Source organism: Lissotriton vulgaris, chromosome 3_1 (assembly GCF_964263255.1).
Source record: "Lissotriton vulgaris chromosome 3_1, aLisVul1.2, whole genome shotgun sequence".
NCBI classification, from domain to species: domain Eukaryota; kingdom Metazoa; phylum Chordata; class Amphibia; order Caudata; family Salamandridae; genus Lissotriton; species Lissotriton vulgaris.
The window spans coordinates 1,209,796,481-1,209,811,616 of NC_141689.1; the positions used below are offsets into that span (position 1 = coordinate 1,209,796,481).

Genomic DNA, 15,136 nt, shown 5'->3' on the forward strand with positions numbered 1-15,136 from the left:
CCTAGAGAACACACTCCAGCAGTGTTCTAGAATGCACTGCGTGGAAGCGCACAATATCGATGAAATCCTGCTGAATAATAAAGACATGGGGATGACGCATAAGGATCAACTCAGGGGGGACCTGATGTGCATACTGAAATAGATTAGAGGAGCACCTCCACCCCCAGGACATTTTTTTTTTTAACTCCTTCGCTGCGGCGGCTATTCCGCCGCAGCGCTAAGGGGGCGGGGGCCGCGCGGCGCTCACACGCTGGTGACGGAACCGCTCCGTCACCAGCCTCGGGTGAGCTGTGCTCATGACGGAGCGGTTCCGTCATGGCCCCACCCGCTCAATAGAACACGCTGTGCAGGCGCGAAATCAGCGCCGCGCAGGCGCGTCGGGCGGACCATGACGGAACCGCTCCGTCATCAGCACAGCGCCACCGTGGCTGATGACGGAGCGGTTCCGTCATCAGCATCGATGTGGTTAAAAGAGGCTCCTAACTGGTGTAGAAGGACAAGCCGATGAAGAGGGGAAAACTGAAAGGAGAGATGGCCCTTCTAACCTCTGAGGAGAAAATACAGGAGAAATCCAACAAAGGTGCTATGTGGCTAGCAGCCTTTGAAACCGGAGTGGACCAATTAGAGAAAAAAGTAACTGACTTTTGGAAAGAGGTTGATGCCAAGCAGACAAAAGCAAGGCTAGGGATGATACAGCAGAATATCGCTGTACATAAACACAGTTGTGCAAAAATGCATGCTACTAGTGGCGTAGGCCTTATGGAGAAGATGGTACGCCTCAAAGACACAAGATGACCACGGAACCTATAGGTTGAGGGGCAGTAGGACTCTGGTAAAACACAGAACCTGAGTAAGCCTATAGGGACCAAGAACTGAGAGAAGAGGATTATGCATGTGGGGAACACCACAAAGGTACCAAGAAGAGAAATAAAGATAGTGACATGAAAAGGGCATGGTCGTGGTTGTACTTAGAAAATAATAACGACACAGAGGTTGTACCCCCAAATCTCTGAAAGCGTATTTGCTAAGCAGTCAGATATGAAGAAAATAAATGACTACATACAATCCAGATTTGTATGTGCGAGGTAATAAGAAATTTTTTAAAAAAGGTTACGGTGAATAAACAGTAAATGAGGCACAACAGCTTATTTCAAAGCTGACAATCAAAAAGCATTTAAATCACGACAAAAAAAACTAAGCCATAAACTAAAGATAACCATACCATACTCTGCATACTTCAATAAAAAAGAAGAATTGTACATAAATAGTGGAATATGTTACACTAGCATCACGCATGACAAGATATTGTGAAAAAAAGTCCACTTACATGCTATAATAGAGGGCGCAATTTGAAAGACTAGCTGATAAAAGCAGAGCTGCATTGGGAAAGACACAGGCAATGAGTAAAAAGATAAGGAAAACAACTTATTTCAAACTGTGTCCACTGTCACGGTATGTTAAAATGGGCCAAACATTCAATGCCTGTTAATAGGTCAGCTTATTCCAACTCGAATGTATGCAACTTGTGAATCTACGTATGTATCATACATAATAGAGTCCCCCTGCTCCAAATGCTATGTCGGAGGACTGCAAGAAAATTTAAGACAAAGATGTCACTGATCCACAGCTCCACCATTACATCAAATCTTGCTTGACACATAGATTGAACATTGGCAGATAGCGCATCCTACATCAGATCTGTGAACAAACAGAACCAGGCGTACGTGGGGCAGGCGCGCAACGCCCATTGGGCTCAAAAGGCTTCAGCCTCCCTCATCGTGTGTGGTGTCTGCCCGGGCTGAGAAAGCTTCCCACACTGGCGCCCGTCTCATTGCAGCCGCACCAGAGTACTTCACAGGTCTTTAAAAGACGATTTACTTGCTAACGAGGCTTTGTTGTATTTTCACCCCTTCTTAGAGCCCCTGCTGGAAGAATTAGGCCTCCCCACAACATTTTTATCTAGTTGCGCCTCTGATGTGGAGACAATATGAATATGAAACTGCTACAACGAGAATTAGTTTGCATGAACTAGTTGCCATCAAAGCAACTGCTGATAAAGATGTTACCTTGGGGTTTGATGAACTACATTATTTGGATAATGAAAACAACAGCCCTGGTGTTAATGTGATATAATTCACCTATGAAAGGATATTGGACAGACACAAGCCAAAGTATGCAAATAATATTTTGAAACATAAAATCCAGCGGGAAGCACTCCAAATATGTCTCAATGTATAAACTTAATAGGAAAGCATTAAAAAAATTTTGCTTTCCAAGCAGTAGGAATTTCCATTATGCTATACCTCGTGATTGAAGCAAAGGAAAAGAAGTTCAAGAATTCGGATGCTTGGAAATAGAAGAACATAATGTGGCACACAAAAGCTGCTTATGAGTTTTCAGATTTATATTCTGGTAGCCAAAGATTCTGATTCTTGTAAAAATCATTTTCTAAAGGTTTGATTTTAATGAGACGTAATGAAATTTAGGTTGTTAATCTTGTAGAACGCATGGACAACCGCACATTGAGGCGGACGTATTCCTGCGGACTCCAAGTGCTAGCAACTTATCAAGGTCCTGGTTGTACATTTCATACTCTTCCTCGGAGATCAGATGCTTATGTTTTTTTAAACTTGTGTTCACCTACGACACACTTTGACTGTGGGACTACCACTAAGGAACACACCGTATACTGCGCTTTCATGATTCTTCATAACTATCTATCATAAGCCTTGAAAAAGTCGTCTTACAACGAAACACGTGTCGGCTGTTGCTTAATTTGTCGGCTGTTGCTTAATTGGACATTGGCAATAAACAATGTGGAACCATACTTTTGTCTCTATGTACTTTTTGTGGCATGCTGCTGAACACAATTGAAAGGACCCACTAGAGCCACGGACCTTGATAATGTCTTTATTTTGTGGTGCTCTGAACATTTTTTCAAATCTTGTAGGACGTGTTGAAAACAGTGGCTGTTCCCCTGGAAGAAGGAGTAAACCCCGAAACACATATGAGATTTAGTTCAGATAATTAATCCTTTTTGGCCAATTATATGAGACATGGCATTGACACATCAAATAGTGGAATTACTTGGTGAATTAAATTAAATTTAAGTCTGAAACATTAATTAGAAACAGATTGTTTCCCCAATTTGCAAGTGCTGGACAAAAAACCCCAGACTATATAAATTTACTTCCCTATATTTTGCCTTCCTTATTTAAGGCTCTTTCGGGCATTCTAATGCTATTGCAGTTCAGGATTAAGGAATTTGCTAACCTAGTCGAAGTGCCACACTGCAGCCTGCTTCTTAGTCAAAAGGGGTCATGTCTAATGCCTGAAGGGACAATCTAGAATGATCTGTCCCACACGGTAGCCCACTAACAGGCTGCTTAGACATGTATTACTGGAATACCAATCCTGAAGAAATATCCGTTTCTAACTGATTCATGTCCTATTACAGACTAAGAAACAACAGTACCTGGAAGTGCATTCATTTACATTGACAAGTCAATGTAACCATACATAGCTAATACGCTCGGATGTTCATCCAGATACCCCTCAGAATAACCTGCTAGCCAACTTTCTCCAGTCCTTCCCATGGTACTCATAAGTCTTTAAACGCCTTTGGAATGCCCGATGCTCTCTCTTTCAACACACCCCTTTGTTTTGATTTGCTAAAAGTCGCTCTATATATTTCCCTCTGCCAGTGTGGCAGATGGAGGAAAAGCTCTCCACCATACTCAAAAGTATTGGTTAATATTACCCAAGTTATGCCCTCTTACATGCAACTAAATCCAACAGCTGTCCCAGACTGCCGGAAAGTTACTCTAGTATGCATGCCCTCTTCAGTTTCTATGCAGTATGCCATTCACATAGGGTGTATACACCCTAACTAGTCCCTCAGCAGCAAATACAGGGGTGTTGAGGGGTTTAGGGCAGGATAACCCTTGGTATCACTGAAATTGTTTGGAAAGGCATGGAACCTTGAAAATGGATGGCTATGTTTAAGCCTCAGAAGATTAGTTTTATCTAAGCCTAAATCACCAATCACTTATACAGTGCCAAACAAACCCCAGAGACATCCGAATGCTTGAAGCAAAGTACAATGATTATCATATCAAACAACTGGATATTAGGCAGTCTGCTGAACCATTAAAAGGTTGTTCTTGGCTCGAGGGAATTCAGGACGGCTGTGAAGGTTAACCATCAAAGAAACTGAAAGATTAGCCTCCAGGTGAGTCACTGTAAAAAGTTTGAAATATGGACTTCGAGTACCATGGCCAATTTAAAGACTATTGTGGGGTTTGGTTTATTATGTCTTGAACACTTCATCTCGAAAGTCTTCAGGAATCCCAACAGTAAAGGGGTTAGTAAGACATCTCAAGAAGTGACAGGTGTAATCTTGCAAGTTTTTTTATCTTAAAAAATAAAACCTCTACACCTTTTTTATTGGTCACAAATGAAGATGTCACAATCCGTCACCCATCATAAGTTATGAAGGGCATTGAATTAAAAATATGAATTACAACTATTTCCTGTCCATAAGTCACCACTGTGCGGAAACAATTTTGAGGTTATGGAAAATGTGGTGTTATCTATAGGATGAAAATCTTATCTTTTCATACGAATATATGCACTTCTCTTCCAAAACGAGTGGACAATACCAATGTGTTGGACTTGGCCCTTAAGGCAGGTTCACCCCTAATCTTTTTGCTTTTAATCTGTGATATGCGTGGATGATTTTCTGGTCTGTGCGCACTTTTTCTCTGTGTCCCAAAGTAAAGTGCGTGCATGTAGTGAGGCTGGCCTGCTCTCCCATAGGGATGCATGGGGAATGTCTGTGTCCCTAGTAATTCCTGATGTGTGGGGAGTGCATGCTCGAATTTGGTATGTGCGTGTTCGTGGGAATGAATGCTTCGCAATGATGTATGTTGCGTGAGTGTGGCATGTGTAGAAATGCCATTTCTGGGACTTGGCATATTACTGTAAAATATGTCTGCAGTGTGATTGGCTGGAGCTGGCTGGTGAGCCTGGCTCCGGGAAGGCTGGATGGGTCTGCCCGGTGGTGAGTGTGAGATCAGCATGCTTGATGGCTTGGGAGGAGTGCACTTGGTCCCTGCTGGGCCTGGACTTTCCCCGGACAATGCTGGCTCCACCCCCTGTAGTGCGACTGATGGCCCTAGCCCTGCCAGTGAATAGAGAGGGTGGTTGGGGTAAACAGAGTACTTCAGAACCAGCTGCAACTGGTTTCTCTTCCACCCTGCACCACGAGACAAAGGAATTTACAGTATAAGAAGGGGCTGTGTCCCCATACAATTTGTCCTGTTCTTGGTTCTGCCTAGGATCCTTGCCAGAGGAGGCTGTTGCTGCTGCTGGGGCCAAGAGGACCGCCACTTGGCTGTCTCCCTGCCTGGAGACCCAGTGTGCTGGCTCTGGCCCTGCCTTGCCCCTCTGCCTGCCTCCAGACCCTGCTGGAGCTTCCCTGTGCCTGGAGGCACCCTGATGTTGATTTGTAGCGCTAGGAGCGCTTCCCTGGTGGCCCAGCGCCCCATAGTGCTTTGCTGACATTTCTAGCGCTGAGCGCGCTTCTCCTGTGCCCCTGAGCGCTTGGGAGCGCTGTATTGACCTTGCCGGTGCCCACCCGGCATTGCAGCTGAATTGCCGATTTCGCCGATTTCTGGCGTAGCGAGTGCCACCTCGCTTTATCTTTTATTTTGAAGGCCGGTGCCACCCGGCATGGCCCGTGTTGTTTTAATTGATTACGAGCCGGTGCCCACCCGGCATTGCCAAGGAATCACCGCCGCAGCCCAGGAGCCCCGAAAGCTGTTGCCGGGCCGCTGCCTTCCGCGACCCGGAAGTCCCGCCTCCTGACCCCCAGGGCCGCGCTGCCATTGGCGGCCCCGGCGGAAGTCAGGCGGGAAGAAGTCGAGACGAGGCCAGGCGGGAGACCGAGGACGTCTGCTCCCGTGTTTGCGAGGCTCCCGAGTGAGGTGAGGAGCCCCGCGCTGCTCCAGCAGCGAGACGTCCGGTGAGTGCCTGAAAGGAGGGAGAGGGGCCGCGGGACACATTGCCGGTGTCCGCCCCTCCCCCATAGCGCGACCTCGCGCTTGTAGCTGTTTAGGAGCCCCGAGGCTCCTGGGGGCAATTTAAGTTTCACGAGCCCTGAGAGGCTCCCGCCCAGTAGTTATTGTAGAGCCCCGTGGCTCTGGGGCGCCAGTTGCTTGTTGAGCCCCGAGGCTCTCCACGCCCACATCGAGTTAGAGCCCTGAGAGAGGCTCTGGGGGCATTTTCATTGATTTAGAGCGCGGAGCTCTAGATTTGCGCATTTTGCTTGTGAGCCCCTGAGAGGCTCCTTGCCCCTTGTTCTTGAGCCCTCCTGGCTCCAACGTTGTGCATCTGTGTTTAACAACTGTCCAGCACTTAGTGGACAGTTGCCACGTTTAGGTTTGTGTGCTGTGCTGCCTGCGCAGCTTCCCTGACACTGAGACTCAGGGCATTCCGCCCCTTTCGAGGCCAGTTGGCCTGAGGGACCCTTTTTGAGTGTTGTGCTATGTGCACCCTGCGCATTGTAATGTACTTGATGATGTGATTCTTGCGCATGTGTTCTAACCTGTGCCTTTTCTAAAAGTGACCTGATTAGGTAGTCTTATGGTTATCCCCTTTTTGCTAAATGTGACCTGCATAGAGGATTGTTTAGGTTTATCCACTGTACTAAATGTGACCTGCACAGTGAAATGTTGATTCTGCTTACCTTTTCTAAAAGTGACCTGATTAGGTATTCTTATGGTTATCTCCTTTTGCTAAATGTGACCTGCATAGAGGATTAGTGATGTTTCAGTTTATGTTTAGGTTTCCTTCCCTTTGCTAAGAGTGAACTGCTTAGGTGTTGGTATTCCGTCCTTAGGTCCTAGTTACCTGCGTGATTTACCTACAGTGTGTTAGGGTTGCGTAGGAGGTCCTTACTTTTCCAGTGACTACTGGATGTGTGTTGCATTTATAATTTTGGTGCTACTCATTCTATGTTTACGACATAAGTGTATATCTACCAGTATTATTATCTAACAAGTGCCTACCCCTGACAGTGGTCCATGTGGCCCTGTCCTGTACATAATTCCCCTTGTAAATTCTGCCCGTGCCCCTGGCACATTGTAAAGTTTGTGTTATCTAATGTGTTTTGTTTTCTATAAATACAAAGGTTATTTTTGATATATAGCCTTGTGTGGAGTCCTTTCTTTGTGGTGGGCCTTGGGTGTTGTTGCTGGGGTGCGTGCGCAAATACTTAACTCATACCGCCTCCAAGTTTAGCCTAGACTGCTCGCGCCACGCTACCTAGAGGGCGAGTGGGGGTTGCCTTGGTGTGCGACTCCCCTGCCCTGACTTTAGAAGTGGTGATCCCTGACTGACCTCGACGCGAGTCTTGGCCGGCCAGGGTCCCGTTTCTAACATTGGTGGCAGCGGTGGGATAAGAATTTGTGTTTGCGCTGTACCACAGTGGCGACAGGCCACACTTCAAAGCTCTACATTTTAGATAACCGCATTTTGGGGATTATTGTTTTTTAGGTGAAGTTCAGTTTGGCTTCTCCTGAAAGGTGGCATTTTGTATTTTGTCCAGTACCTTGTTCCCCGCCCTGCTCCCAGAGTTTGGTACCTGTGTCACTAGTGGTCAGGTTGAGAGAATCAGGGGTGGTAGAAACTGCCTTACCAGTCCGAGGGGAGGGTTGTGTGTGAATGAGGGTGTGTTACGCTGGACGGTGGAGTGCAAGTTCTCTGAGATAGGAATCTTGCTGAATTGTGCTAATTGTAATCTCCTGTTTAGCTCAGACCCCCAGGTTCCCTGTGTCAAACTTTTCCCGAGAACGTCCGTCAAAATGGAGCCAGTTTTTGATCTCTGTAGTCTGTTTAGATACAGTAGGTTAGAGCTGGTCAGATTCTGCGAAAAGGGAGGCATAGAGGTGAGTGAGTTGGTTACTCAGTCCCAGCTTAGGGACAGCCTGATCCAGTGGCAAAAGGATCAGTGGGATCTCGAGCACAGAGAGAGAGATAGGGCCCGGGCCGCACGCCATGAGGGTGGTGAGTCTGTGGGGAGCCCTGAAGATTCTGTTGATGAATGTGAGTTGGATGGTGATGACAGTGGATGGATGTCAGCAGAGAGTGATGACCCCATAGATAGGGAGTCCCTTGCTGGGTCTAGTGTCAGTACCAGCGCCCCGTCCCTTTCCCTGTCCCCAGAGGAGTGGTTGGATAGGAAGAAAGAGAGGGAACATCAGCTAGCGATGGAACAGCTCAGGTGGGAGCTTGCCAAGCTAGAGGCTGAGAGGGCCTTGTTCAGGGAGAAGGTAGCCCAAGAGAGTAGGTTACCCCCTGAGTGCATGTGTAATTGTCTGGATTCCCCAGGGAGGGTGGAGTCCAGTGGTGGCAGCTTTTTAAGTGTTGGTGTAGACAGTCCCACTCCCAGTTCCCCGAGTATGTTGCCTGTTTCCCCCGCAGAAGAGTTTGGGTTGAAGTTCAGGAGACTTAGGAAACTGCCTCATCAGTCTTGGGAAGACTTTGAGGATGAGTGTTGTGGAGCACTGTTTGATTGGGAAAAGGCTCACGTGAACGACAAGTCTGGCGGATTGTTTTGCATGGTTGTCACAGAGCACCTGCTCAGTTATTGTGTGCCAGAGTTGCGCCAGCACCTGTTGAAGTTTGGATCATTTAGTGCATGTGAGCTTGCAGAGGAAGCAGACCGATGGGAGAGTGCAAGAGGTTCCTTAGCACCGCTAGTGAGTGATTCCAATAATAGTGGGTCAGGTTTTCTCCAACCCAGCGTGGTGGAGGAGGGTGAGAGTAGCCCAGCTAGGTCTCAGTATAGTGAGGAGGGTGTAGGGGCTTGCTGTCTGTCTCAGTGGAGCGGAAGTGAGTGTGAGACCGAGAGTCCCCAGATGCCCGAAGCCCTGCCTCAGAGCCTGGATGGTTTCTTTAGGGAACACCAGGGTGGGGACCTATGCTTACCTGTCAGTCCACTTGAGGGAGATCTTCTAGTGTGTGGAGGACCTGGAGCATCTGTGAGCGGAGCTTCTGTAGTTGTGGAGTCTGGCAGTCCTGCTCCAGTGGGGAGAGTACAGAAGTCCAGTGAGATGAGTGATTTGGGAGTGACCTGTGAGTCCTCAGAAGTCCTGGAGTGCCAGGCAGTGATTCCACCAAAGGTTCTAGACCGGAGGTTGGAGGTCCAGGTTCAGGGTTTGCCTGACCTGAAGGGTGGGAGTACTGTAACCAGTATCCTGACCAGTTCTTTCTCCAGAGGTACCGCCCCGGTTGGGAGGGAGCAGGACTCTGGAAGGGGGTGCAGAGGGTGGGAGAGCCCACCTCTGACCCCGGTACCACCTGAGGGGTTAAACCCTAGGTTGGGAGAATGGTGTTTAGAGGGTACCCCTCGCAGGAGGCGGAGGAACCCTAGGAGAAGAGGTAAGGGGAGGAGAGCCTTCCCTGAGACTCCTGGTCCACCTAAGGTTGTAGACCCTAGGCTGGAGAACCAGTGGCAGTCTAGCCCTGTCTTGCAGACAGGAAGAGTGGAGCATGGCTGTTATGTGCCAGGGGTTACTACCCCCCACTTGGTGAGTTGGCAGGAACCAGTGGCACCTGGGTGGCCTAGGGCCTGGTCCTCGCCGAGGGCAGCTGGAGAGTACCAGTGGGGTAATCCAGTGAGTCCCTACAGTAGCTTTAGAAAGAACCCTAGGGGTTCACAGTGGCGTAAAACAGGAGGGTGTCCCTGCAGTTGCGGGCCCGCGTCCGTGTTTTATCGCCCCAAGCAGGTAAGTCCATCACGGTGGTGATTGGTCTGCCCTGCGTTTTGGCTGGTAGGGGGTTGTGTTGGACTTGGCCCTTAAGGCAGGTTCACCCCTAATCTTTTTGCTTTTAATCTGTGATATGCGTGGATGATTTTCTGGTCTGTGCGCACTTTTTCTCTGTGTCCCAGAGTAAAGTGCGTGCATGTAGTGAGGCTGGCCTGCTCTCCCATAGGGATGCATGGGGAATGTCTGTGTCCCTAGTAATTCCTGATGTGTGGGGAGTGCATGCTCGAATTTGGTATGTGCGTGTTCGTGGGAATGAATGCTTCGCAATGATGTATGTTGCGTGAGTGTGGCATGTGTAGAAATGCAATTTCTGGGACTTGGCATATTACTGTAAAATATGTCTGCAGTGTGATTGGCTGGAGCTGGCTGGTGAGCCTGGCTCCAGGAAGGCTGGATGGGTCTGCCCGGTGGTGAGTGTGAGATCAGCATGCTTGATGGCTTGGGAGGAGTGCACTTGGTCCCTGCTGGGCCTGGACTTTCCCCGGACAATGCTGGCTCCACCCCCTGTAGTGCGACTGATGGCCCTAGCCCTGCCAGTGAATAGAGAGGGTGGTTGGGGTAAACAGAGTACTTCAGAACCAGCTGCAACTGGTTTCTCCCCCACCCTGCACCATGAGACAAAGGAATTTACAGTATAAGAAGGGGCTGTGTCCCCATACAATTTGTCCTGTTCTTGGTTCTGCCTAGGATCCTTGCCAGAGGAGGCTGTTGCTGCTGCTGGGGCCAAGAGGACCGCCACTTGGCTGTCTCCCTGCCTGGAGACCCAGTGTGCTGGCTCTGGCCCTGCCTTGCCCCTCTGCCTGCCTCCAGACCCTGCTGGAGCTTCCCTGTGCCTGGAGGCACCCTGATGTTGATTTGTAGCGCTAGGAGCGCTTCCCTGGTGGCCCAGCGCCCCATAGTGCTTTGCTGACATTTCTAGCGCTGAGCGCGCTTCTCCTGTGCCCCTGAGCGCTTGGGAGCGCTGTATTGACCTTGCCGGTGCCCACCCGGCATTGCAGCTGAATTGCCGATTTCGCCGATTTCTGGCGTAGCGAGTGCCACCTCGCTTTATCTTTTATTTTGAAGGCCGGTGCCACCCGGCATGGCCCCGTGTTGTTTTAATTGATTACGAGCCGGTGCCCACCCGGCATTGCCAAGGAATCACCGCCGCAGCCCAGGAGCCCCGAAAGCTGTTGCCGGGCCGCTGCCTTCCGCGACCCGGAAGTCCCGCCTTCTGACCCCCAGGGCCGCGCTGCCATTGGCGGCCCCGGCGGAAGTCAGGCGGGAAGAAGTCGAGACGAGGCCAGGCGGGAGACCGAGGACGTCTGCTCCCGTGTTTGCGAGGCTCCCGAGTGAGGTGAGGAGCCCCGCGCTGCTCCAGCAGCGAGACGTCCGGTGAGTGCCTGAAAGGAGGGAGAGGGGCCGCGGGACACATTGCCGGTGTCCGCCCCTCCCCCATAGCGTGACCTCGCGCTTGTAGCTGTTTAGGAGCCCCGAGGCTCCTGGGGGCAATTTAAGTTTCACGAGCCCTGAGAGGCTCCCGCCCAGTAGTTATTGTAGAGCCCCGTGGCTCTGAGGCGCCAGTTGCTTGTTGAGCCCCGAGGCTCTCCACGCCCACATCGAGTTAGAGCCCTGAGAGAGGCTCTGGGGGCATTTTCATTGATTTAGAGCGCGGAGCTCTAGATTTGCGCATTTTGCTTGTGAGCCCCTGAGAGGCTCCTTGCCCCTTGTTCTTGAGCCCTCCTGGCTCCAACGTTGTGCATCTGTGTTTAACAACTGTCCAGCACTTAGTGGACAGTTGCCACGTTTAGGTTTGTGTGCTGTGCTGCCTGCGCAGCTTCCCTGACACTGAGACTCAGGGCATTCCGCCCCTTTCGAGGCCAGTTGTCCTGAGGGACCCTTTTTGAGTGTTGTGCTATGTGCACCCTGCGCATTGTAATGTACTTGATGATGTGATTCTTGCGCATGTGTTCTAACCTGTGCCTTTTCTAAAAGTGACCTGATTAGGTAGTCTTATGGTTATCCCCTTTTTGCTAAATGTGACCTGCATAGAGGATTGTTTAGGTTTATCCACTGTACTAAATGTGACCTGCACAGTGAAATGTTGATTCTGCTTACCTTTTCTAAAAGTGACCTGATTAGGTATTCTTATGGTTATCTCCTTTTGCTAAATGTGACCTGCATAGAGGATTAGTGATGTTTCAGTTTATGTTTAGGTTTCCTTCCCTTTGCTAAGAGTGAACTGCTTAGGTGTTGGTATTCCGTCCTTAGGTCCTAGTTACCTGCGTGATTTACCTACAGTGTGTTAGGGTTGCGTAGGAGGTCCTTACTTTTCCAGTGACTACTGGATGTGTGTTGCATTTATAATTTTGGTGCTACTCATTCTATGTTTACGACATAAGTGTATATCTACCAGTATTATTATCTAACAAGTGCCTACCCCTGACAGTGGTCCATGTGGCCCTGTCCTGTACATAATTCCCCTTGTAAATTCTGCCCGTGCCCCTGGCACATTGTAAAGTTTGTGTTATCTAATGTGTTTTGTTTTCTATAAATACAAAGGTTATTTTTGATATATAGCCTTGTGTGGAGTCCTTTCTTTGTGGTGGGCCTTGAGTGTTGTTGCTGGGGTGCGTGCGCAAATACTTAACTCATACCGCCTCCAAGTTTAGCCTAGACTGCTCGCGCCACGCTACCTAGAGGGCGAGTGGGGGTTGCCTTGGTGTGTGACTCCCCTGCCCTGACTTTAGAAGTGGTGATCCCTGACTGACCTCGACGCGAGTCTTGGCCGGCCAGGGTCCCGTTTCTAACACAATGTATTTGATTTAACAATCATTTTGTCCACCAAAAACAGGAAGGGGTTTATCCCTTGGGATGCCCTTAGCCCCTCGACTTTCTGTTATGTTCTATAAAGACTTGAGCCAGGACACGGAATGTCAATCAAATGTGACTCATGGAATCCAGAACACTGTTTCTGCCACTGCCTTCATGCCCCTAAAACAGGTACAGGGGCAGAAGAAAGAGAACACATGTGCAAACCCTAGCTGACGTCCATGGACCATGTAGTGGCTTGGAGGATGCGGAATGTTAGGAATGGAAAGTTGTTGGTAATGTTTGTGGGTTCCTTAGTGGAGGGCTGCGCAGGGAGTGGCTATAGTGCAGGCTGGGATCACATTCGGTACTGCTCCACTGGATGGAAGAATAAACTACACTTTTATTGGAATTGTTCAATGTGTACCTAGTTAATGGTAAAAGTCAAGAACACACGTGACAAAACCAAGCAGTTTTGTGATACCAAGAATAAGACTAAACCAGTGAAGGTTCGGATGGGTGGCTCAGTGATTTCGTGCGAAGAGACACAGCAAGGCTTGCAAGGGGGATTGCCAATTTTACGAACCAGTGGAAGTGGTAAGTAACGGCCATACGTTGAGCGATGGAAGGGCGTGAATCTCTACCTACCGCATGGTGTGTTGAAATATGAGGGTCGTTGATGATTAAGGGGAATGACAGGTGAAGCATGACAGCTGCGTCATATATAATGTGGATGATTTGGGCAATAAGTGACTGACCTAGATGAGGCTGTGTAATAATAACCTACTTCTGATAATATGGAGATAAAGACTTCCTCGAACATAAAGCAGCACGCTGCTGCATTTTAACACGCCTTCCCTACCGGACGAAAGCTGGAAACGTAAAGGGGAGAAGGCGTAAGAAAAATACTTATTGTTTTTACAAGCGTCACGTTGGCACAAGATTCCAATTTGAGTTGCTACCAGCAGGCGCCCGAAATAGGGGCAGTGTCCACACAGGAGTGGCTGCAGCCGGATCTACCCTGGCTCGCCCTCTGCAGTGCGGATGCAGCCCGTGGGCCCCCACGCACAGGCTCGATGCGGCAGCGATGCACCGGCGAGGCGTGAGCGTGGGCTGCGGCGAGAACAGAGTGGGTGGCAGCGCTCTAGCAACGACAGAGGGCTGTGCTGAAGGGGTGATGCAGAAGAGATCTCCAGAGGGTCGGGCATGCCCACATCAGTCTAGGGCTAAAACCAGAGACTGGTAACTAACATGCATAGCTTGCATTAAACATGACCCCCCCCCCCTTTCCTTCGCTTCTTACACTCGAAATCCCTCCCCTTCCTTATTCTACATCGAAACCAGGCTCTCCCTAAATTCCATTTTTATTCTTATTTTATGCGAGTTTGCTCCATCAGCTTTACCGCGCTATAGGTCTCCTCGTCATTACGTGGCCCATACCAAGGAGCGCCCACAGAACTCCTATTTCCTTCCAAGATCCCCAAGTAGTCCTCTCCTAGCCTCCCACCACACCCCCTCACCTTCACCATCTTAATCATGTTCTTGGCGATCTGCAGGTCCCCCTGGTGGTTCTGCCCAATTTCGGCAATGATGAAGCAGGGGTGGTCGCCGCCGATGGCACGGCCCGGGCACAGCTGGAACTCCAGAGGCATGGCTGGAGCTGTGTGTAGAGCCCGTGGGTTGTTGGTTCTACAGTAGCCGTGAGCAGTCTGAGTCCCGGGCGTGACTGCCAGCCAAGGATCTTCCACGGAGGAGAGCAGAGGGGGCGGTGTCGCCCACGGGGCAACCTGACAAGGGACAAAGCTGCGTAATCGCTCCGCAGCCAATCAAGCGCCAGCACCGAGGAGGAAAGCCGGGGACTTGCGCTGCACGCCTCTCTCCGAGGTTAGCGGCGGTGTCACCATCTAGGAACCATTGATTCTATTTGCTGCAGAGTCCGTTCCTTCCCCGTCGGCGGCAGCACAGCCAATGGCAAGGTTAGGAAGAAAGAGGGGGCGGGCAGACAGAGTCGAGGGCATGACTCACTGTATGAGGAGGAAGAGAAAAGCAGAGGTGGCACTACCACCCATATCAACTCATTCGCCGCGCCCCTAGGCTGTAACAGTTACCACTGGGTGTCAGTTTACTTCCACCTACTCTCGAATACTTGCGTGGCAACTGTACAAATCATCCTGCGCTTTCACATTATATTAGTTACACTGCTTGAATAATTCAACATTTTCGAAATGTATATTTGTGACTTTTTGTTTAACTCTTTTGGCGAATTTAATTTAATCGGGAACCTAACTTCAAAACGGTATAAGCAGCTTCATGTTGGATAGTTTTTAAATAAAAAAATCTCTATAATAAGTAATGTTTTTTTAAAAAAAATTAGCAGCGTATCAGTCTAAGCAGTTCGACATCATCTATATTTTTAAATATTGTATTGTAATTGCACTTATATAGCGCTTACAACCCCTGACGAGGCGTCGAAGCGCTTTTTCGCCGAGTAGTACGCTACTCCAGAACCCATA

The 15,136-nt window shown here is 49.3% G+C and overlaps 1 protein-coding gene across 1 annotated transcript in view; it reads right to left on the reverse strand.

Moving 5' to 3' along the window:
- Positions 1 to 14,549, reverse strand: part of LOC147727656 (N-acetylneuraminate-9-phosphate synthase-like) — a 208,303-nt gene extending 193,754 nt beyond the window's left edge. The window contains exon 1 of the mRNA XM_086961666.1: positions 14,144 to 14,549. Within this exon, the coding sequence (XP_086817792.1) occupies positions 14,144 to 14,275 (132 nt within the window). The 5' untranslated portion in view covers positions 14,276 to 14,549. The remainder of the gene's footprint in view (positions 1 to 14,143) is intronic.
- Positions 14,550 to 15,136: the final 587 nt, after the last annotated feature.